A 25,154-nucleotide genomic window follows, 5' to 3' on the forward strand; every position below is an offset into this window, starting at 1 on the left:
TATCTGACATGCTATACAAAGACATTCAAAAGCTTTTAGGTGCTTCCAATGTTACAGGCAGTCAAGAGTGGACATATCTGTAATATTAAAGACTTCTGTGCCAAAATATAACTTAGGTTCTTATCACATTGTGACACAGCTAACAAAATAAGTGGTGTTCTTCAGCTCCAATTCTTTTCAGTTCAGTGTTAATAAATGTATATCTTGCTTTCAAACCCAATTAGATGATAGCTTTTCAGTTTTAGCTACCTTTATTCAATGCTAGTTGTATAGACTTAAGTTTGCCTGGTTTTGGAAGAAATTCTTTTTTTTTTTTTTTTTTTGTCTACCTGATGTTCTGATGTTGCTATTCTATGCAGGATTCTGATGACAGTGTTGGGGAGCTCAGTGAAGGCCAAAGACCTAGGCTGACCGGAGCAGCAGAGAGAATCCTAATGGGGCACGCAGTTAATATGGACCACGCAGCTGCTCAGACTTCTGAGAACAGACCATACCAGGATTTCCGTTCTCTGTCACCAGGGCAGCTTGCCCAAACTGCAGGTATGATTTGACTGTTATTTCAGAAGAGAAGGCTCCGGGGAGATCTTGTAGTGGCCTTCCAGTACCTAAGGCGGCCTACAAGAAAGTTGGAGAGGGATTCTTTATCAGAGAGTGTAATGATGGGACAAGGGACAATGGCTTTAAACTGAAAGAGAGTAACTTTAGATTAGATATAAGGAACAAATTCTTTAGTCAGACAGTGGTGAGGCACTGGAACAGGTTACCCAGAGAAGTTGTAGATGCCCCATCTCTGGAAGTGTTTAAGGCCAGGCTGGGGCTTTGAGCAACTTGGCCTAGTGGAAGGTGTCTCTGTCCACGGCAGAGGGGTTGGAACAAGGTGATCCTTAAAGGTTCCTTCCAACCCAAACCATTCCATGATTCTATGATTTCTTCTCTGTGCAGAAATTTTAGAGATTGTGTTCAAAATCCAGTATTAAAAATTTAAAGGCAATTGATGCAGTGAAAGGATTAGCGTTCTGTTTCTGAGAACTGGATTGACTTAATTCAAGATGTGTCTTCACTCTTCTCCATCTATAATATCCTACAATTTGAAAAAAATCATGCCAAGTACCCACTTGTCTATACAAAAGTAGACCTGTAGAATACAGATTTTGTTCTTTCAAGTCAAATTCAGTTCTAAAAAAAACTTAATGATTGTTTATTCTTTTCTTCCAAATGTTCTGTATCCATTCACTGGTTTGTGAGATTTCATGTCCTTCAGTCTAATGCAAGTCAGAACTATGTGCTATGTCCCAATAGCCACAACAATTAGGGTGCAGGTCCAACATTTCATTTGAGAATTGTTTTTAGGGATGAAATGAAGTAATTGTTGTACCAATATAATGTTTACATATTTCAGGGTGTCTATCTCTGTACATACGGCCTTGTAGTGGGTACCTAGTTTCTTTGTCAGAATGAGTCATTTACTTGCAGATACATCTTGTAAGAATTCTGGGGATTGTATGTGTATGGCTATTTTCACTTTTGTGACTTTTTTTTTTTGTATCGTGGAAACAATCCCTTTGTAGGATGTTTAAGGTGTTGCTTATGTAGGTGTGTAACAGCATCTTGATGAGCAGTCTTTCCTTTTTAAATCCTTGTTTTCAGTGCTTGAAGTTATGGATATAAAAACCAACATGCAAATGAGAAGTGGCACATGTATTTAAAGTGAACAATAATTACAGTTAATTAAGCAATAATTGTAGTTAATTAGACTTAGAATTCATTCTTTGGCTCTGTATGATAGCAGAAGGGTAAAGTTAGTTCATGATCTGTCAGTATATTTTTCATAAAGATGCTTTACACACTTGCAGGCTGTGAAAGCATGATAAATGCAAGATTATACAGCAAATTACCCCTTTAAAAAAAAGAGTATATACAGGTTTCTTTTCATCCACACAGCAGAGTGAGCAGAGTGAAACATTTTCATGAAGAAGCCTTTCCAATCTCTTTCCAGTATGTGTGGTAAAGTGCATTAAGCCCATAATGGTATCATGAACTATACTTCTCTGAAACTACAATAAATGCTTGCCATGTTAGAAATCTACAGGTGATAAGGCTGATTTTTTTCTCTGATCTCCACAGAGATGCATTTCCTTTTTCTTTTTACCTCACAAGGCCAATTAGATGGATATCTGAAGAACCATGTAAGGAGGGAATCATTCTCTTTAACAGTGCATGTCCATTGTTGAAAAGGCTCCACATCCTGTCACATGAGCTGTCTGGGAGATTATTGCTCCAGCTCATCAAGGATTTTTTTTTTTCTTAATTATTTTTCTCTCTCAGCAGAAACTCTTGGAGATGCTGATAGGAGTCACGGTCCAATGCTTATGGCTGAACTGGAATCGCAACCCGTTTCAAAACGTGTTCTGCAAGCAGCCCAACCAGACTGCAGCGTGACATCTCTCTCAAAGGGTTCCTCCCAGGTAAACTCAAAGAATCTTTTCTGTCACTAGTCAGAAAGTGCAAAATGAAACCTAGGAAAATAAATGTTTAATTCTCATGTTTAGTGTGAATAATCACAGAACTGGTGTGTTTGAAGTGACACATTCAGCTGAGAAGCTGTATGTGAGGTACACATGTGTAATAAAAAATGATTTTACTGTGACAGAATCCAGCAATATGTTTTCTGTTAGGCTGAGATCCCCTTTTTACCTTTTCCACGCTTCCTTGCTGCTTCACCGGTCTCACAGGACCTAGTAGTATACATATTCAGTTCAGATGGGCTATGCCAGTGGTGGAGGGACACAGTACTTCAAATACAGAAAAATAACACATGGAATATACAGGAAAGGAAGTAATAGTAGAGGTTCAGCCTCTCTCGTTGTAAACCAATGATATTAGCATTTCAGGAGCTTTGGCTGAAATAGTAGGGGCAGGGTTGGATAGGCAGTAATGGTGATGTACCTTAGGATACTTGAAGGTAGAGAAAGATCCTGTTGATCTCTGCTTGAAACCTATAAAGTTAGTCCTTTACTACTTTATTAGTGTGTGCTGTTACCTAGAGATTTAGTTACCTCACTAACTAAAGGTAAATTTAAATGGCAAGGGGCAAAAGCTATAAATGAGGTGGCAGATATGTTAAGCTTCACAGTGTGTTTGAAAGTAATGATATACTTACCATAGTTGTTATGTTCCTGGATGCATTCTGTCCTTACCTGATAGTCTATATTAAGAATAGCCCAAAATATCTTATATTTACCAATCTTACGTTGTTGTTGTGTTGTTGTTGTTGTTGTTGTTGTTTTTGAGGCTTGATGTGTATTGTGCTATTGTTTTCTGAGCAGTTCTTAAATATGTCATTTGATGGGATGTGTTGCATCTTCAAAGAGGTTTTTAAATGGTATATACCTCTTTCACTTTGAGGTCATCAGATTATATTACTTCTTGGAGTGATTGTTCACGGACAAGACTGGATTCTGTTAATCTCAGTGTCTGTTGAGGTGAAGTTTGTATCCTTGCTATCCTTTCACTAGCCAAAAATAACAGGGGTAGGGAGTGTAAAGGGTGTGTTTCCTTCTTTTGGTATCAGTAGTTATGATGAAGAACCCAGTCATATCTGCATCTCATACTCTGAAGAATTAGCTGATACAATTGGTTTTTGTGTGTAAGGTACAGGCAAATGGTAATGTACCATGTGTAAGATGACCCATGTTACATAGTCTCACCTATACAAGAAATGTAAAGTGATCTGACCCAGTGTCTTTCATAAAGAGAAAATATACATACAAATTTATGTGTATTATGTATATATATGTATATCTCATCTTTAGAAACCTATTTTTGCATCTGAGCCCTTAGTGTGGTGGGGTTTTGTGTTTGTGTTCTTTTTCTTTTTCGCCTGCTGGCATAAAAAACTCACCCTCCCTCCAAACCAAACAGACAAATCCCCAAACTTTGTGTGTGTGGTTTTGTTTTGTTGTTTTCCCCCAAATAAAATATATTCTTCCTGCATGTGGGTGTTCCTCACATAAGACTCTAAATCACATTTTCTCATGGGCTAGATTTTTAGCTATTCTGTGATGTGTATACCTATAAGTGATAACCAGAGTAAACATCTGCCCTGCATGGGGCAAAGCCATGCTTCGTGAGGTCCTCCGCTAGATCTGTGTATCCTTCTCTGAAAAAAAAACTCGGTACCAGGTAATTTGAAAGCAATTTGAAACAAGAGGTACTCAGGCATTCAGAATGAGTCATTCTATGAAATGTTTTAAGGTGATAATCACTTTAAACTTCTTAAAAGATTTCCTCCCAGGTTAGTTATTGACTCTGACATCAGTCATTTCACAATTTGTTTTTCATCTCTAGGCATTGTTTTGCTTTCTTTGAACTAAAATTCTATCGGCTATGTATGGAGCAAGAAGACCAATCCATTTAGGAGCAAAACTAGGCTTTATAATAGTGTTTGCAGAGAGGCTTGAGAAAATATTTCAGGTGGTGTCCAGCTGGGCCTTGAGTTCTGTAGAGCTTTGTTCTTATTTAACTGGGAAGGCACCTTGTGGATGTTAGGATTTATTATGGCAAAGCCTGGGTGGGTTTTTGTAACCTACCTGAACAGGATCTTCTTTTCAGAGAGGTTGTGGGCAGCGGTGTGGAGCTGCCATACATGTACCACTTGTTTGCTCCCTCTCACAGGTGTCTGGGCCAGATTCTGACCAACAGAAAGAGCATTGTGTTTTCATGGAGGGCAGGAGCAAATGCCTTCTAGTCACGAGGAGTGAAGTCTGTGTGGTCACTCCAAAACGAATGACTTTAGTAATACAGGAATTTTCTTATCTACCCAAATTCCTCAGCTGCTCCTCCATTTCTGGCATTGGACTTTTGTGAGATTTGTATGTGCTTTTAGCCACTGTTAGACAGAATGCCAGACTAAATGCATCTTTGGTTTGACCCCTTCAGGCCATTCTTGTGTAACAATATAGGAATGAACTGCTGCTTGTGGCCACTTTTACCCCTATACTCGTACTCTAAGAAGCAACAGAATGACTCGGAGGAAGCCAGGCTCCTCCTGTTCTAGATAAATCATTGCGCCCTCATGGGAGGATTATGAATGTTGATAATCCTAATTGTGTGGCTAAACATTTTGAAGATGGTAAATCTAAATCATTGAAAGTCCCCTATTCATTTTTAGAAAGTCGGCTGCAAAATATTTTCATAATGTTCTTGTACAAGTCGGAATGTTTTTCTACAATCAACATTTTTTGAGTGGGATTGTCACTTTGGTATTCTCATTAGCTTTCATTTTTGGTATTTCAAAAGACATGTTTTCTTTTTTAAGTCCTCCAGGAATGCATAATTGTAGGTTATGAATCTGTGTTATCTCTCAACTTCTGCTTGCACCTCAGTTAAGTTTAATTTTTTTTTAGCTTGTCTTATTTAAAAAAATAAAACTATTAAGAAACAAGCAAACAAAAAACAAAACACAACAAAAACACCAAACAAGACATTTCAAATGGACTCTCACCGGTATACCTCTATGCTTACATTTAATGCTCTGTAGCATTGATGGCCTTCCATCACATTTCCGTGAGACTTAAAGCTAGACCTTTCTGCTTTCAGAAAATCATCTTAAATCTTTCTTATCTTGTCAGCTTCAAATTGTGAACAGAGTAGGTCAGCATCATGTTATGTAGAGGTGCCTGAGTTTGTGCCAGTCCTTACCGGTCCATCCATGCACATACTGCCTTGAGGAGATGCTAGCTTGATCCCAGGTGCATGTATATTCACTTTGGTCAACCTTAGCTCACTGCTATGCCGGTGAGGTGGTGTTCATGCCTGTTACAGAGATGACATGCTACCTGCTAGTGTAGGCTTCTCTAAGCTTTGTTCACTGGGGAGTATTAACTTGGCCATGCAGCCAGTGAGGAAGAGAGTGACTGAATGGCTTTCCTTTTTGTTCCTCCTTGATTTCTGCAACACTGGCTTAAACAATCACTGAGTACATGACAAGCATTGTCATTGCTGTTGAGATGCCCCTTATTCTAGGAGATGGTTGTCAGGAAGCCCTGATTGCATAGTTGGCATCGTGTTTATTGTGTGACGGACATATATTTTCTCCTTTTCATCTGTATTTTTGGCTGGCTTCTGTTTCACTTGTGGCTTCTGTTGTGGAGAGTTTCTCTTGCAGAACTAAAGTATACTTTTCTTCCTTGTTATCTGTGGGGGAGCAAAATACTGCTGGTACTTTGTCATCAGGTCTTCAAGATAATACCCATGCTATTGCTTCTCAGGGCGTATAGTCTTCCCAGAAGTCAAACAGCAATTCTATCCATAAGTTCCAAATGCTCTATGATATGCAAAAAAAAAAAAAGTAATCTTTTTAAAAAATCTCCATTAAAAAACTTATATTCATTTATGGAATCAACAGAATAACTAATTAAATCAATTTTGGCTGTCCTAGAGAATGCCTGAGTTTTCGAAGTCTCCACACATCATTCTAAGTCTTACAGCATCATACAAGCTTCTACAAAGAAAATAAACTCTATCCCAGCCAAAATCAGGACAACTCTGTTTTGGACTTTCCATCTTTCCTATGTATATGTGGTGGAATGTTCTTGGGTCACAATTACTGTTCCAGACAGTTAGCACACAGGACAACAAGCATATTTGGCCAATGTGCTGTCTCCCTTTTCAACATGCAGTGTGTTTGTTGCGTCTAATTAACTGTTTTCCCATAGGCATTGATGCAGACATAGATCCTCATGAAAATTTAAGAAAGAGAGGAAAATTAGTTTAAAAACATTGTCAGGGAAATACATTTTAAACTAGGCATGCATTTTCTAATATGTGTGCTGAAATGTTTAGTTGTTTTTTTTGTTTGTTTGTTTGTTTCCCTTTTTATTCAGTAGGATAATACCCATGGAGAAGTCCTGGGTATGGAAGAAAGCCAGAGGAATCTTATGTTCTTTCTGCCACATTCTTCTAGCAGGAGTTAAAGGTCTTCTGTGTCTTCAGGTCTAAATGGCGCTTTGCCATACCTACTTCTGCCAGGATGTTAGTCGAGAGGAAATAGAGTTGCAGTAAGCTAATTCAGATCTGAATTCTTTTGAAGCTGAAAGGAAGCAGCACAAGTGCATAACCTTTAATGAATCTTTAAAAACCTCTGTGAATGTTTCCTGAAGCCTCACGTAGTTTTACTGTGCTTTTAAATTAAAAATCAGCTTTCTGACATGATTTTAATGTATGATATGTAGGAGGAAAGCCAAGGAGATGCACAAATTGTGAGACCCCGAGTAATTCATGTGAAAAGGAAGTCTGAAGAGATGCAGCAAGAAGGTAAATTGTCAATAAGCAAACATAGTTCTTTCAGTTAAGCACTTAACTTCTAAATGTTGTTGTATACTCATGTATACTAAAGATCTGATTTTTAAATTTTCGTTTTTATTACTACGAAATTCCCAAATTTCTGAATGTTTGTATGCAGTACAAATCTGTGTGCATACTTTTTGGTGCACCCCAGCAATTACCAAAAGGTTGGAAATGCATCTGTCTGTATATATCATCAGAATCCTTGCAATTAAGGATTTATTTAAATTTTTATTTGTCAAGAGCTTCACAATGTGCATATTATGTAGTCAACTGAATCATTAATTGCTGTTCTGCAAACAAAATACACATAATGTGGTGATAGACGGCAGTAGTTCACACACATGAGAAAATGCAGGGGTACTAGAGGAGAACTGAAAGATAATACAAAGTATTAGGATCATGTAAAGGTGAGAAAAATAGAGATTTTCAGTGTTAAAATGGCCTGGGTTAAGATGGGTTTCAAGCTAGTGTGTAACAGATAACACTATCTGTCACAAAAGAAAATCACTATCTGTGCATAACCATTCTATTTTTAGAGATTATTTAACAGTGTTTGTCAAAAGTATTAATGATACTGCATGAGAATTTTTTTTTGTTTATTGTAGTTCAAGACAGTGTTGGAATAACATGAACTATGCATATTACTGCACTACTTAATTATGTTAGCAGATAATAAGTTTGTGGAGGTGACAGAATGAGAAATAGCAATTTGCATCTTAAGTGCTAAGAGCAGGAATCTAAAAACCAGCAATGTACAATATATGAATTATAATTGCTCCATCATAACATAGACAAATTCTTCATGCAAGCCCTTTTAAAAATAATTCTTTGAACTTCTTCCATTCCGTTTTTTTTTTTTAAACATGTAATTGAATTCTAATTCTGTTGGAATTATTATGCTTCAACTACTTAAAAGTGGTAAGAAAAACCCTTGGCCAATGTTATGGTCATGGGACTTGAAATCTAAATTCAAAACCATGGTTTACATATAAAGAATAAAGTTATGAGTAATGTAAAACTTAGCTTCAATGCGCAGTTAGTGGAAAAGCTTACAGAGGTGGCATACTTTAGTGCATGTACAATTTTTGTTGTAGAGACATTTATCAATGTGTTTTTAAGGTGGGTACATAAAAAAATAATTTATTAAATAAAAATAAATCCAATTTATTAATAAAATAAAACCTCGATTTTTTTAATATTGGTGGAAGGTATTGCAATGACCCTTTCTAATAGGAAGAACTATATCTTTCCTCTACTGTTCAGAAAATCAGAATTGTCTGAGGGAATTGAATTTCCAATAAATTATGACCTCTGTATTGCAGAAAAGGAAATTATGTACCAGTTCTGCCTTGTAGGATTGACCTTTCCCAACATTAAAAGCAGTCTTCCTCACTAGTGGTTATATCTTCCTTTTTTTCTTCTACCCCACTACTTCCTAGTAAGTGTCAGAGAGGAGGAAGAAGGGCAAAGTAATCTCCCTAATACTACTTCAGGCTTTCACAGCTCAACTTTGGCTCAAAGTCTTAACAAGGCAGCACGTCCAGTCTGTATCATCGAGTAAACCATTGGAGACAGCTGGAGTTGGAATAAAATATTTTCATCAGATCTGTTACTTTCTAGAGTATTTATCTTAAAATAAAATAAGGTATTACCCATAGTGTAATACAAGGTATTTGAGCACGGTCCAAGAATGTCCGATGAAAATGTTTGGCCACAAGATGGCAGTAGTCAATTTTCTTTGCGGGGAACTCAAAAAAAAAGATGATTTATATACAAGGATAATTTAAATCTCATTCATAGTATACGTATTTAATGAGCCAATAAAAGTCTAGAGGATTTGCAAATGGAAACAACTGTCTGTCAGTTTTAAGCAGAAGGTCTTGCCTGTATAAGCTTTACCACACTGAACTTAGTCAAAAGGTGGAGGGTAAAAATTAATAAGAATCATTTGAAAGACAAAACTTGCAACTTGATAAGTGTACATGGGTTTAAGTAAATACATTTGAAAATTAAGCACATCTGTTACGGTAAGATCAAAGCACCCTGTTTGTTAAACTTCATGTCAAACAGTTGTCTTTAGTGAGATAGCAAGGGACAATGAGTACTCGCCTGAAAATGGAGAAGCATTCCAGAGGCAGAATCGTTTAGGTATTTTTTCAGAGTTTCAAGGATAAGTGGTTTTATCAATCGTAGAGCTCAGAAAATCTGGAGCCCTGATACGAAGTGCGAATTCAGGGTGTTGTGAGAAAAGAGAAATTGTTTTGGACTTAAAATGGGATGTAAATTAGCCTTTGCTTTATTTAATTGATAAATATATGACAAGACTTGATTTATTTTTTGTCTACAGTCATAAATGTGTATACGATAGAACTTTCTTTTGCTGTACAAGAATTTTTTTGTGGTTTGCAGTGAACATGTGTTTTTACTGAAAGAAAGTTGATTGATGTCCTTTAATGAAAGTTGAAGTTCAGTAGGACTGTTACATTATCATGCCTGAAAGGGTAATGTCTCCTGAAAGTTACAACTGAAAGTAAAGCCTGAATGTATTATTAATTGAAATGTGTGCCTTCTCTAGACATAGTGGAGACAGTGGTTTGAAAACATATATTTGTAGTGTATAATATACATGCATATGTATTTTTGGCTTTATAATACCCTTTAATCTTTATACCAGTCTTTCATATATCTTCATAAATTTAATATGATAATAATTGTTGTGGTTGGTGAATATACATGTTTCCAGAATACAAGCATTTTTAAGGTTTGCATTAGCATAATTCAGAGTTCTTAAATTAAAATAAAAGAACAGGTGACAATGCTTGACTGCAGAGCATTTTTAAGCTTTAATATGAGCAGCTCAGAACCAAGAGGTAGATGTTCTTCACTTAATTATTTTTCTATAGCACAGACTCTCAAAATGTACCTAGAGAGCATAACTCCATGATAATAATTCCTTTTTATCTCTAGCTAGTGCATTATATTCAGGCAGCCATAAGTACATGGGAAAGTAATATTGGAAGACTGAGCAATTGGCTTTATTGCCACGGAGAGATTGCACAATTGCTTGTGAGAGGAGATGATCTGTGCAATAAATGAAAAAGAGGGCAAGAAGCCCTTAAAATAGTCTCTCTATATATACATATAAACGTAAAAACAAACAAAAAAGAAAAGGAAACAACAAAACAACCAAACTTCCAGAATCTTTGCTTTGTTTTAGAAATGGGCTGCTACTTTGTTCACATTGACATAATGTTGGATTGAAAAAATAGATATAACTAAATATTCTTCTCTCTTCTTCAGCCAGAAATTGCTCTGAGTTAGGTTTGGGGTTATTTTTTTACCTAAAACTACTGTGGCATGAGGCAAATATCTAACAGATGCTTCAATAGGAAGGAAGAAGATTAGGATAAGGCTAAAGGTCTTTATTTTTTTTTTCTTGGAACTGGAACTGTTTTGGTCAAACTCTTAACAACTATTCTATTGAAAGTTTACTTTCTCTTTAATATTCTGCTGTTTCTTTTTTTGGACTGAATCTCTCTCAAGACTTTTGCTAAAGATTGTCCAAAGCACTCTGAAAATGCAGCTAGTGAAGCAAAACAGAGCTGTTCTTTCACACTGTAGGCAGAACACCACCACAACCTGACAGGTAGGAGTAGTTTGTGTAGCCTAGATTGTTCCTTGAATTAGACTAATTTCTGAGAGAGAATCCTGGAAACTGAAACCATGAAATCAATTAGATATAATTATGGCATTTGACAAGCAAATGTTTGTTCTGTAGAGTTTTACCTGATTTTTTTATTTTTTTTTTTTTGCTGTGCTTCTTCAGAACTCTCATTTCTGGATTATTTTGACTCTGGCTTTCCTACGCAGTTACCTCCACATGATATCAGATGGCCCACTGACATAATTCAGTTAATACATTTTACATTCAAGCAAGTCAGGAAACACAGAGCTGTGTTTCCCACAGAAACTCTGCCTTTTCTCTAAGTAGCTTTTAGGTGATCCAAGTGCTCAGAACACCAGTTCTCAAACAGTACTCATTTGCTTTTTCTGCATGAGCAACCATAGCAGTTATATGATAACCCATGCATTAGAAAACATGCATCTCAGTAATAAGAATGCAGTCGGTATAATATCCCCATGTAAAATGCTCAGTAGCCACACTTCAGGGTTTCTACTTTGAATTACTGTAAGTCAGTATGTAGCTGTGTTACAGGATGTTTAGAACAGTAGATTAGAATTTCGTGGTTTTGTAAATATTATTTATATGGTACATGTCATTTATAGCTGTTTGCTTTTTTCCCCACTGAATCACCTCAATTATTTTTCAGAAAAAAAAGGCACCTTAATTAACTGAAATACAGATAATCAGATGGAGAAATAGAAAATCAAAAAAATGGTTTATACTTAAAGAAAGCTGAGCCAAACATTCTCATACTGCCTTGCAGGATGAGGATCTGCTGGAGACTGACATGCTCAAGAAGAAGATGCTCTCCTCTCCTCTGTGTTCATTTGCACACCGTGTGTTTACCTGGCCCTTTTCATTTTTGATTTTCATGTATTAGGTTTTTGATCACTTAGCAATTTCCTTCAGCTTCTCAGAAGTTGAAAGTAATTTCTGAGAGTTCTCCACTTACTGCATGCCTCCTTAAGTGGCACAGAGGGAGACAGCACTGCCTTACTACGAAGTATTGCCAAGGCACTTCTGACCTTGTGCTGAGGCTTTTGCTGTGAGAAGAGTGTGCAAAGGCAGAGAACTTCCCCTTTCAGTCTGTCATTGGTGCCTGTGCAGATAATGCCTTACACCCATCAAGAAATCTGCATTGCTTTATCTGTGTTCAGGTTTCCCTTGTACACTCCATGTGAGAATCAACTTCTGCTCCATGCTGGATGTATGCATTGTTAATTTTTGGAGGGAAGGTATTTTATATTTTTGATAAAGTAATAGGAATGAAGTGGGAAACCTTCCAGTGTGGGCTTAAGGAATTACTCCTGCTCAGAAGTTTTAAGTTCAGGACGTTGGGCTGGCATCTACACTGTCATAGCGTAAACAGTTCAGAATTGCTTCATCCTCCCTTCTGATCAGATCTTTGTGTTTACGCTTATTACGCTTATTCTTATTCTATATATGTATTATTATAAGTGTCTACGCTTATTTCGTTGAGTTTCGTGGTGTGTTCCTCTACTAAGTCACTCCTTCGGTCTATACACAGCAATAGAGATTTTCACTGAAATTCCAGCACCAGTTGGGTTTTTTCAGCAGAAAGGGAAGGAAAAACTCATTCATACGGACATTGTCACTAATTAAAGGATTTCTTCCTCTGGAGACTCTGAAATACTTGGATTTTCACTCGTCTTTTTTCAGATTTACTGGGGCTCAAGTTGAACATTTAGGAATTCTCATCTGATTCCCTCCCTAAGCTTAGATTTTAAAAAATTGCAGGTGATCTAATCCAGTGACATGTGGTAACCCTCAAAGCACATTTTATATATCATAAACATGAAGTGCAGAGCAGTAACAAAAATAAGCTTGGTACTTGATTCATACGTGGGGTTATGATGTGCTAGTAATGCTGGACTGGTCCCTTTTTCATACTGGGAAACTGAAAAATCCATTGAAATACTACATCAAGCATCCAGTGCACCTTCTGGAGTTTGCATCTCCTTTTTGCCTCAAAATATCATATGATACCCAGTGTGGCTGTCTGCATCTCATGGCAGAGACACCAGAGGGTTCTTTGGATCTTCTGTTCTAAAGTTAAGTGTTTCTTAATAATGTGAAGGATTTTCCCTCCAAGTTTAGTGGTGTTTTTCTATTTTGTTTTATTTATTTATTTTAATTTGTAGATTCATAATTGCATTTGCTTTTTAAACTCTTGTGGCTACCTGCTGGAACCAAAGTAGTCCACAGTGTCAGGCACTTCTGCTAAGCTGCACGTGACACCCCATGCTTTATCCTTGCAATGTGGATTTCTCTCTATTTTTCCTTTTAAAAAAAAAAAAAAGTTTGTTTATTCTTAGGTTGTTTTTTATATCTTGTACCAGTGGCGGGGCAGATTCTAGGCAGAATTCTCAGTACGAGGAGAGAACCTCTTGCTGCTGCATATCGACTCTTAAGAGAATTGTTATATATACTAGCTGAGAGCTTGAAATTCCTATTTCCACTTTGGCATTCTACCTTTTTCTTTTCTTTTTTTTCTTTTCTTTTCTTTTTTTTTCTTTTCTTTTTTTTTTTTTTTTAAATCACTTCCACTTTCCAGTTGTATAAATCCTCCTGCTGTAAGCCTGTCTGGTGGCAAAGAGGGATTTCATATAAGTAGGTTACAGCAGCGTTGCTAATTTCCCTGATGCTCATCCAGCCAGGAGCTAAGCACCAAAACTAAAATGCGATGCTCTTTCTTTTGTGTATTTCTCGTGCTGGTGAATCCATTGGAGGTGCTGTGCATTGCAGGCAAGGTATGGCTTTGATAGCAAGTATCAAATACAGGCTCAGATCTCCTGGACACTAACACACTCCTCACCAGGCTATCCAAATAGTTGTGCCAAAGCAGCCTTTCTCACAGCCTGTGGAGGATTTGTAAACACGCTGGGATCTGACTGAAGCAGCTTTGTATTGTGTATTATGATTTGTATGCACTTTTACAAACTTACAGTAATTGCTGTTGCCTTCATTGTAAAGAGCAAAAAATAAACACACACAATAAACCTCCTAAATGGGCACTGGTCCCACTGGCACTGATCTTGAGTAACTCTGAATAAAAGCAGATGGTAGCAAGCTGACTGGGCTGACCTGCTTTCCCCTTTCATGCAAACATTGCTTATATAAATGGGGGACACACACAAAAAATTAATGGGCTTAGGCAAGCCACCTAAGGACAGAGACTCCCCACGTACTTCATGCTTACATCAGCCTGAGGGCTGTTTCCAGTTAGCTCTTCTCTGGAGGGAGAAGTTTCTCACAAATTAGTGGTTCCACAGCTCTGTGCCATGGTTTATAAGAAGGAACTGGTGTGTGGCTGGAAAGCGAGCATCCTGAGCTGCTCTGTGTCATGTGTGTTGCAGCGGGTCATGGTAGGTATCAGAATAGTCTCTCCTGAACGTGCTGCTCAGTTGTATAGAGCCTGAAGTCCCTTTACACGTCGTCTTCATGGTAATGTAATCAGCTGAGCAGCGATTAGTACCTGTCCCAGCCATCTCAGCTAGACTGACTCCAAGTTGGTTCACTCGGTGGCTGCACTATAGGATCTCTTAGGATGAACATCCTGGACTTGGGTTAACAGGCTTTTCAGAAAGCCTCTTATCTCGCATTTCCTTTGTAGTGTGAAAGTTGCATTTCTTTCTTAAAAGGCACTGGTATCAGACCAGGAAGTCTTTGAGGCTGGTGACACGTTGTGTGGATACTGAATGGTGACTGAAGGAGACAAGGAGCATTACAAGCACATATTTCATCTCAAAGAAACATTTACAGCACAGTAATAGGAGAAACGTAGGCTTTCCATCCTCAGTATACACTGGGTTTGTTTTATTTTTCTGGTTGGCAGGGGAAGCAGATGTTGCCCTTTATAATTTAGTGGCTTGTATACATCTGAGAGAAAAGCACCAGGATGAACAGCTTCTGCTTTCCTGGCTGTGCTGATCCTCGGGCAGGGGCAGCTGGACACCCTTCAGCTCTACCTGTTCTTCAAAGGCTCTCGGTTCAGCTTTGTAAAGCACTCCATCAAAATCAGAAGGAGCCAGCTGTTTGTGCGAGGAACGCCTGGGTAGAAGAGAAATTACCAGGACAACGGTATATACACCGTGTGGAGGTAGCTTAATGTGAGCGATAAATAATCCACAGTCTTTGCCTGCAAACCTCTTTTATAAAGGGAATGAGGGATTTACAAACGCTGTCATTCTCAGCCATTAAACTTGTTTCTGTTTTCTTTTTTAATGCTTTGTAATTTTTTTGCCCTACTAGCCGAGGCAAGGCATAGCTGTGAAGTTGTTCTTAATAAAAACTAACTAGCCAATAAAGATGGATGTTTAGATGATTGGTATCCACAGTCAAATTGTAACATTATTATTTTTTTAATTTTACTGCTTATTATATTGTGAGAGGGCTTGATTTACAGGCAATTCTCATGTTCTTGAACAGTGTAGTTACCTACATATTTTATTTTACTCATTTTTCTGGATCCTCTAGGAGTAAGCAGACCTCCTATTTTATGCATTGAACAAAGGCCAGGTTTTTCTATCACCTTCTTCTCCATACAGTGATACAAAGACTGCCCATAATGAAATATTAAATCTTCGCAGTGCCCACGTTAAGATATGCCATGTCAAGGTTAATTGCTTAGAGTTAAGAGTAGAGAAAACTTTCAAAAAAGGCCCTAGAGTAAATGTTATTTAGGAATTTTTCCGAATCAGGAATACTATATAAATAATTGCACTGCTACTCCTTGATAAGATGCTGATTTGGAGAAAATGCAGTCTGCCAAAGTAGCTTTCTTCTTCAAAATGGGGTAAGAACTGCTGAGTGAAGATTGAGGATGTAATGTGTGACCTGTTGCTCTCTGCTGAGGTTGCATGTGGGACTCCATTTTATAAGGGTTGAATATGTGCAGATGTAAGGCTTGGCTAAAGTACTTTTTATCTTCCATAAAACTAATTTTGAAAGTAAGATACTAGAGATTCTCGTCTCTGAAATGCTCGCGTCAAGTATGCTTTTGGTGGCTGCAAGGAACAGTAGTAAATAACGGAGATGGGTTACATTTTGTCTGTGGGCTACTGTGTTCTGGTTTTCATCATGAATGCTGTCTTTCAGGAAAAAAAATAGAAGTATACCTAGCAATTCTTAATTTAGATTTAGAACCTTTGTATCTCTTGTCACTTAGAGACTGTTTTTCTTCTCTAATGTAAAACTCCTGGTTTGCTTTTAAAGCAGGAAGAGCTGTTTTTAAGCACACTTATAAACAACTTGAGTGTAAGTTGCTGAGTGTGACACAAAATTTGTAGCAGCTCTGTAAAATGTGTTTTTCCCCAATGCTTTAGCTGCAGGGAGGTGACTGTTTCTCTTTGTGTACAGCATGACTTTGACTTTCTATTAACACTTGCTTTTTTAGTGTCAGATAGGCACACGTCTGTAATGCAAAATAATACATCATCAACAATAACCAAACAATGAAAATGTGTATCTCACAGGCAACATAGAGTCTGGTAAAATTACATTTACGGTTTGGGTCAAAATTATGTATTCAAAGCAGGTTAGGCTTAATCCGGTGTGACCTGCTGATCTGCATCCTACCTCTTGTTGTTGCAGTAAAGCAATAATCTCAGCGTTGCATACTGTGGCCTCGTTTTATGCACTGCACCTATTGCAAGACTTAGGCAGAGCTGTGTTTGGTTTAAAGACAGCACAACAGCTGCAGTTTCTGTCCCTGGTCAGGCCACTGTATCTTCAGTGGACGTACAAGGCATGGAATTTGCTGGCAGTGGCTTCATTTCTGTTTTTTTTCTCGTTTGTTTTTATAATCCTAAAACCATAATTACAGATCTTGAGAAAATTGTTTTATTTACTTAACAGCTGCCATTGTGCGCTGTTATGTAAATCACAATTAATAAATGGGAAATATTTACTAGCTTGTGTTACAGTGTAAATACGCGATTAGCTTCTTTAAAGTGCATGTTGCTTCTTTCGGTAATTGGAACCGATCCTAGAGGCATGCAAGCAGCGAGATTACACAGGGAATGCTTGTTTCTGAAGATGAAGCTTCCTTCCTGAGTTTAAAAAAAAAAAAAAAAAAAAGAAAGAAAAGAGGGGGGAAAGAGTTTCCTGTTAAGAGTCCTCACGTTAATGGACGGCCAGTCGTGCCTCCCCCTGCTCCAGCTGGCCTTTACATACAGCCCTTTGTGGAGGCGTTCTCTGACTAACGCTGTCTAAAACCATTTTTACAAGAGCTAGAAGCATTGGGGTTTGCCTGTGCAGGCAGACGTGGGATTTAGAGAGATTTTTGCTCCTCTCTCATCTGCTTTTAAACGCGAGGCTAAGACAGGCGGTATCTCCGTGGTTAGAGGCTGATAAAGGCCATTCTGTTCCTGGGGTTCCTAATCTGGAGAGGGCCTAACGAAGGGACTCAGGCCAAAGTTTCAGCTGTACGTAAAAAAAAAATGCGTTCTGACCTCGATATATATGATGTGCAAAATGAATAATAGCAGCACTGCAGGCAAAATCCTCGCTGCTACGATGTGACAACCCGCCCCTTCATCGGAGGGTTCAAGAATTTGGCTGCGCTTTTGGAAAGGAGCCTCGTGGTCCTGCTGGAGAGCTGTCTGAGCTCAGACAGAGCGCAGCACACAACGGCTTTGTTAGAGTGTTGGCTCCGTGCTTACGGCAGGACACTGAAGGAAAAATGTCCTTTTCTACCTACAGTCTTTTCTGAAGTAAAACCATGCTCACGGGCTCGAGCTCCCCAGCCGCTAAAAGTTAGAACCACTCAGGATAACAGCGAGCCTCTGGCTCCGTGCTCTGTTAATTCAGGAAGTCTTTTCCTCCGTTTTAGGACAAACTCCCTAGCTCTGGCTATCCAGTGCTGGCTGTTAAACAAGAGCCATACATTGAGCTCTTTAATTCAGCTCTTTTTGCCAGTCTGCATGGGAAGTGGAGCACTAATAAAGAAGAGGAGTCTCCATGCGTACCTGTTGTAGGCTGGAGTGATATATTTAGGAGATGTTTACTTCATGCAACGCTGCTAGCTCAGAAATCCATGAATCAAGCCATCTCCAGTGATAGTGAAGCTCAGGAGATGTGTGGTGGTGTGCTGAGGCTGACGGATCCCAGGACAATGGGATTTCATAATGCATCCAGGACGTTGTTTGTCACCACATTTTGTAGGTACGCTTGCTTGGGTACCCCGAGGATGTGCTGTCCAACCTTACGTATCGAGCACTGCAGCACGGAGCTTGCCAGAGTGAACATTTTGAAGTGTATGAAAAGAAAGTTCAGATGTTTTCAGTCTGAGAGTGAAATTGCAGAAGGCCTTTAGAGGTCTGACTTATTGTGCAATCTCTGTAAGTAATTTGTAATCAAAATACCTTTGCACATGTCACTTTTATATTTCCTGTAATAAAACAGCAAGAGCAATTAAGATTTTGGACCATAATCTTCTACAAACATGCTTCTCAAGCTGAAAGGGTTGGGGATTTTTTGAGTTATGGCTGAAATAGCTGTTTTTTAAATTTGTGATTGTTTCCAAAAAAGCTTGATAATAGCTTTTTTAATAGACTTTCCACTGTAGCCTGACAAACAAGACTGTTATGTGGTAACATAATTGATCTGAAGTTTACTTCTGAGAAAGCAAAATAAATAAAAACACAGAACTCTTCACAAAACTGGAAGACATCTGTACTCCAGTAACTCAGCATGTGACCTACTGGGCTTTATTCATTTAAAATCGGAACGAATCGGTAAATATACTGCTGTATTCATGCAAATGTCTCAGAGTTAGTGTGCCTAATAACACGCTGTGTGCTGTTCATCTGCAATGTTGTTCTGACACTGTTCAGAAAGTTGTCTGAGGTCTTGGCATTCTTCAGGAAACATTAGATTAATACAGCCTTCTTTGTCATGTAATTTTTTTCTGTTTAAGTAGGTGTGTGAAGGCTGGTGCTACATAAATGAATTACACGGACGACTTTGGAGGAAGAGGGTGCTTGTAAACTGGACTGAAATTAATGAATATAAGAATTAGAAATCAAAACTTTATGTTTAGTCTGAGGAGAAACAATTCCTTAAACCATAACCACATGGCTGTTTCTTGTTTGCATCAACTCTGGTTGACTGTTATTGTCTTCTGTTAATTCTCTGGGGCAGTGGCCTGACTTTGTTGAATGAGCCAATTGTTTTCCTTTGTGTTGCCCATCAAGTAAGTCCCCATCTGGTTTGTATCAGACTGTTTTCACAGCCAACAACTGCTGCCTTTTCTATATCCTGACACTTAAGGGCCCCATGCTATCAAAGCATTGCTGTGATAGCCTGTCTGGCTGGGCCTATACAGCTGTGCCTTGCAGCTTGAAGCTATTACCCAAGTAATGGTAACTTAGAACTTGAACTGGCTCTTATTCCCATCGGTGTCGTGTGTACAGTGAACAGAATACATTTTTGTTGAACTCAGGCCTCGACAAAAAATTCTTTAAAGCTCTTACTTTGGTTTATATGATTGGTGAGTTTTTATTTTCCAGCAGCTTCCTGTATCTAGAGGCAATTATGTGCTCTTCTAAAACATTAATGAGTACAAGACAAGCGATATTTATTTAAGGCACTGTTGTTATTACTTACTTTTATGGTACATTAAAGCTCAATAAGTGAAAATTAAACAAGCAAATGATTCTTAATGGGGATTTTTCTTATCAGATTTAGAATACATTTCCAGCAGTAGACAGGAAACTTTCTGGGCATGATAAATGTAGGTTGTATGAATAATGCCGCACTTTGGCTACCACTCTATTCACTTTCAAAGTAGTTCCCTGAAAATATAGAGCAGTGAACAGTGAGTCTGCATTAACTTGTTTATTTCTCTCCTGAAGGAGCAGGGAAGGACTGGACAACTCACTGTAACCTGGGCAGTAAAGCTGTGCTGCAGTTTGCATTACAGAACCGTGAGAGGCTCCAGGTGTGATCCGGGCCCCTTTCTGCCAGGCTTCCCGTGTCGTAGGAGACAGTCCTGTTCTCAGAGACCTTGCAGCCCGTGCATTCTCTCTCTTAAAGATTAAAAAAAAAGCATATCAAATAACAGTGACATTCAAATGTTGTTCTCTAGTAAAGATGTTCTTTTCCGCTCTTGTGTAGGCAGTGCAGCCATATAGCTCTTAGTGACAGAATAGTTATGACGGGAAATGTGTTCCCAAACTTGTAGATGTAGTGAATTTTAAGTGTATTCTGCAATCGGTTCTTTCATGATAGCCCATGTTTAAGAGAGGGAAAGAAAGAAAGAAAATAATGGATAATGTGTTTAAAATTTCTGATCCTTCCATGATTGTGTGCAGAAACTGCAAGGAAGCAGACTGATGTATCTGGTACTTGTAGAATAAGTGTTCCTACTCTTAGGGGTGCAGATATATGTGTATAATATATATGTGATATGAATGAATTGGCTTCAAGTTACTAGAGAGCCCTTAAATTCTGTAAGATGCTTTAAAATCTACTTATGGACCAAAATGACTCATGGATGATTTTCTTCAGTATTAACATTTTGTATAGACTTGCATGCACCTGAGGCATGTATGTAACTAAGTTAGATCCTGATCCTTCACCTGCAAACCCTGTAAGTCCAGGGCTTCAGCTACTGCTTTTGTGGACCTGTGTGTTGTGTGCAAGCTCATCTCAACTCGAGGTCTGCAGAGCTTTTTAGGAGTTTTTGTACCTTTGTGTGTTTTGTACTGTTGCACAGTGTGTGTGCTTGTGGCAGATCGGGACTGTTCAAATAACTGGTTTTATGTCATTGCCAAAAGTTGCTTTCTAAGGGTGATATCCACAATTGCTCTTCCTACAAACGCCGTACAAGTTGTGGATTCAGGAGGTGCAGCGAGTGCTCTAGCACCATGCACAGACCGAGCACCTGTGCTGTTCACCTGCACGAGTCGTGTCGCACACAATATCCCACACCTCTGCAAGGAAACCGCTCCCACACACGCCTCCTTGCTTTCCCTACGTGTTCCTTTCCACTGCAGGTTGTGGCCAGGAATACTTAAACCCAGACAATTGATAAATGAATTTCATTCAGGCTGCTTACAAGCTATATTAATCACGCGGCCCATGGCAATGAAGAAAGCCGTTGGTGAACTGAGTGCGAGCCAAGTTTGGCACCACCACTTTGGACTGGGAAAAGCAGCTGTCAAAGAGAGCAACACTTTCTGAAGGAAGTTGGCGCTGGGCAGTGAAAAGAATTACCACCACCAGTTAGCCCAGCCAGCTTCTTTGAAGTTTCAAGTTTTGTGTGTGCGTGGTTTTGGAGGTGAAGGACACCTGCCCAGCTGAGAAGCCAATGTACGTGGTTATGTTGATGTCTCGGACGGCACTGCCAGACTGCTGCTGCTCGGGGATTTGTGCTGAGCAGCGTCTGGGTTGCTCGCGGCGGTCCTTGGTTTCATGGCTGCTGTTGGGACCCTTGGGCAGCGCAGAAATCTGCGAGAGGCACGGCGCTGCTGGGGGCACCTGCAGTGTTTTCCCTGCTTCTTACAACAGTTAGCAGAGATGGAAGGGTGTCATTAAACATAGGTAGTAAAGTGCATGAGGGAGTTAAGAAGGTGAGGGAGTATGCTATATAAGCTGCGTAGCTGTAGAGCAGTGTTTCTGCAGTTCAATGACTTCACCGATTTAGAGCTATTTGTGAGCTCTTCTATAGAATCAGAATGGCTCGGGTTGGAAGGGACCTTAAGGATCATCTAGTTCCAACCCCAACCAGTCAGATTCACCCAAGTATTGTAAAGGGATTTTGTTTATATCCTTTCCCATGTAACAGGTTCTTGGGTTTTTGTTTCCCTCTCCTCTTCTCCGCTCCTTTCCTTTTTTCTTTTAGGAAGAATGCTCATCTCTATTGCACAAAGTTTAAACATTTTAGACTTTAACAAATGTCAAAGTAGCACAGTAAAAAAAGAGGTGTTTGCTGTCAGACATTTCCAAGTCTCCAGTCCAGGGCACAAGATTGTAGAGGCAGCGTTACTTGTCATCACATTGGTACTCATTTCAAGAGAAGGCTTAGATGGGCTTTGTAAGAACAGGGTCTGGACACTTGTGTATTAAGTGTCTCCCAGCAGATCTTCCAGTAAAGACATTTAATGTTTTCCTTATTTTAAAGTATGTCTACTTACGTAGGTTAGTATGGTACCCTTTTTGAGCTGTAGAAAAATTATTTACCTCCTTAGGCTTCCTCGAATTGCATATTCCCAATATATATTCCCAATATATCTTTCAAAGTTAATTCATGGGCATAAATGGTAAGATCTTCAGTGGCCATCTTCTACTGTTTAACAAATGGCTTGAAAGGAGGTCTTTTAACTTTGACTTTGTCAACATGCATGCTAGAAATGTATGTGTAGAGATGCAGTGTTTATTGAAATAAATCACCAACAAATGCTAACTGTATAGGGCTGGATTGGTTCTGCCTTGCTTTGCTTTGTTTTCCTGGGGAGGGATAATAATCTTTTAAAAAGGTGCAATTACAAAACCTGATTAATTGTGCTGTAGGTATAGGCTTTTTAATAAGCCACATTTTTGTAAGGGTAGTACAGTAATGGCAAACTGTTTCCATATGGAGAATCCCATGACTTTGAAAGTGAAAATCACCAAAACAAATGCATGAGGTTGTGTGAACATGTAAGTATTCAGGATAGAGAGCTACAATGAGATGAAGTGGTCATCTAGAAGAAAAAAAAAAAGGTTGTTGTTTCAGGTTTTTATTCTGAGTATATGTCTTTTATAAATTTTTATGATAAGGATGCGTTTAGTGACTTCACTACATGTGGAGAGTGACTTGCAGTGAGGAAATTCAGCCCTGCAGCAGTGCCTGAGGGGCCGTGTGGTACAGAAACTTCTCTCTTTTCTTCCTGATGTGCATCCCAGAGCCTTCATTGTGACCCGGGTGTGCATTGCTGCCATGGCTGCAGGGAATGTAACCTCCTGCCCAGGAAACCCTCTTGTCTGTGTGAGAGAGAGAGCACATCAAGGGCTCCCATCACGTTTCAGGTGACAGAAAGCAGCTTGTGACTTCTCCCACATTCACCGAAAGTTGTTCTCTTACATTCCTAACAATTGTTTTAATAGTCACGTAGCTGAGGAGTTAATAGAGCGTGCCATGTTTAGTAAGCACATGCAGTGCAAACACCACTGTGGAGAACATGCTCGGTCTTGACCTGCGACGTAGGGAACCTGTCTGATAAGTAGGGATCGTCATTTGCCTTGAACACACATCCCAAGTGCAGGGACACCGCACGTCAAAGGCTGCATGAGAGCCATCCTATCATTGGTAACCTCGTGCCTGGGCCAAACTGATCTGAACAAAAATTCCGAGGCAGAAACAGACTCTGGAGTAACCCAAAATGTGTTCTGGGCACTATGCGAACTTGTAAAGGAACTTTATTTACTTAGGTGTCCCTCCCTGGGACACCCATCGTTCACTATCCTGGAAGATGCTCGTTTTCAAACCCACTGCAACCCTGATTTACGGTGAAACATGATTGCATTTGTTTGTTCAGCTCCAATTGCACGTGTAAATTACTGCTTAATTATTTTAAAATAAAAACAAGATGTGTAACTTTTAAGAATTAAAAAGGTGCTTTGGTTTTTTCCCTTGCCACTCCCCATGTAGGCTCTGAATGCTATTATGTCTAGCGCTGTGGTATGATGTAGATAAGCTGGAGGCAGTATTGCTGGCAGTATTACTGCAATTAATATGTAAAGATAGGAGGTCTCAGGGGAGCCAGGCCTACTGCTAGGACTGTAGTGAGTGATTCTGCATCCTGAGGGAGGTCTGCGTAAGTTCATTTTGACAATTTGCTCTGCATTCCTGCTATCGATCATATAAGTCCGTCTTCTTTTGAGCTTCTTTAATTTGCTTCAGCACCTGGCATTAAAATGTCTTTTGGATCCCCAAACATGAAGGTGTGAATAATGGAGCGAAATATATTAGTTTTATATAACCATACTTTAAAATTGCCTTCCCATCCACTTGCCTGTTAGATTTTGCAGAAAATGAAAAAAAAATAGTATCTAGGAGATAATTTGGTTTTTAATTATCACTTGTCAGATTTTCCCAGTTCCACCAGCTGTTACCTAGGTTCTCTTGTGGATTTAGAGATTGCTCTTCACCCCCCAGCCTTGCACAAGCTACGTGTTTTCCTAGTGTTTTTTCAAAGACTCTGGACAGGTAATGGGCCAGCTCCTGTTTGTTCATTGTCCCTTTTACTTTTGAATAATTACAATTTTTGAATACCTGCTGCTTCAAGGTTTACTGCAGCCCCCTCCTCTCCTTCTTCTGCAAGAAAATGGTTGCGATCAAGAGCAGCAAGGCAAAAAAGTTCCAAAATGATTATTTGTTTCCAGCCACTCGCATGTCCAAAAAAACACAGGCTTCCATATGGACCATTGAAGTTGACTTTTAATATTTCTTCTTCGTATTAATAATTGTTGTAGTTATATGGAAAGATCGTTACACAGCTTTTGGAAGTGGTTTGCTGGGAAACAACAGCAAGAGATATGGCTAGGGAACCTCATTGTTAAACAATGAGATATTCTGCAGAGCAAACTATGCCAGATCTCAGGGAGTAGAGGAGATTTTAGTCACCAAAAGGAAATATTTATTTAGTAAACTCTGCAATCTCATTCCTAGATGCTTTTGGAGCTGCTTTCTGTCTGCCCTTCCCTACCGGTCTCTTGCAACTGTATTAGGATTTTGAAAAATCTGGTTCTAGTTTATTTTATGTATTTCTAGTTTTTGTTCTGTTTAGTGTTGCTGGTGGTGGGAATATAACATGTTTTGGAAAACCACTGAACCTTGAACTCAGACTTGAGAGGAGGAAAAATCATTTTCAAGTATTCTGCTTTGAAATATTTGTTAGCTGCTTAGCCTGCGTCCCACCCTCCTATACCGACTTGGGATCTGATTTATTTTCTTTTCAGCAATGTTTATAGCTAGGATATACATTACGGCTCAAACAAACAAAAAAAGAAAAGCGTGTGTGTGTGCATGTTTATTCTCTGTGCATTGTTAGTACACACGGTTTCTGTAAGTACATTACACCATGTGAAGATAGAATTTGCCAAGTTTAGGTCAAAA

At 38.9% G+C, this 25,154-nt stretch overlaps 1 protein-coding gene across 8 annotated transcripts in view; it reads left to right on the forward strand.

The window, feature by feature from the left end:
• KIAA0586 (KIAA0586 ortholog) overlaps positions 1-25,154 on the forward strand; it is a 67,878-nt gene that overhangs the window by 36,985 nt on the left and 5,739 nt on the right. For 2 of the 8 annotated variants that reach the window (XM_040560113.1, XM_040560120.1), the window contains 3 exons: positions 360-540; positions 2,326-2,465; positions 7,233-7,314. In XM_040560113.1, coding sequence (XP_040416047.1) covers positions 360-540; positions 2,326-2,465; positions 7,233-7,314 — 403 coding nt within the window. Of the gene's footprint in view, positions 1-359; positions 541-2,325; positions 2,466-7,232; positions 7,315-8,786; positions 9,907-14,888; positions 15,322-19,908; positions 20,171-22,942; positions 23,066-25,154 lie in introns of those variants that run through there. The other 6 variants (XR_005820727.1, XM_040560119.1, XM_040560117.1 and 3 more) reach the window with 6 other exon arrangements.

Source organism: Cygnus olor, chromosome 5 (genome assembly GCF_009769625.2).
Source record: "Cygnus olor isolate bCygOlo1 chromosome 5, bCygOlo1.pri.v2, whole genome shotgun sequence".
NCBI classification, from domain to species: domain Eukaryota; kingdom Metazoa; phylum Chordata; class Aves; order Anseriformes; family Anatidae; genus Cygnus; species Cygnus olor.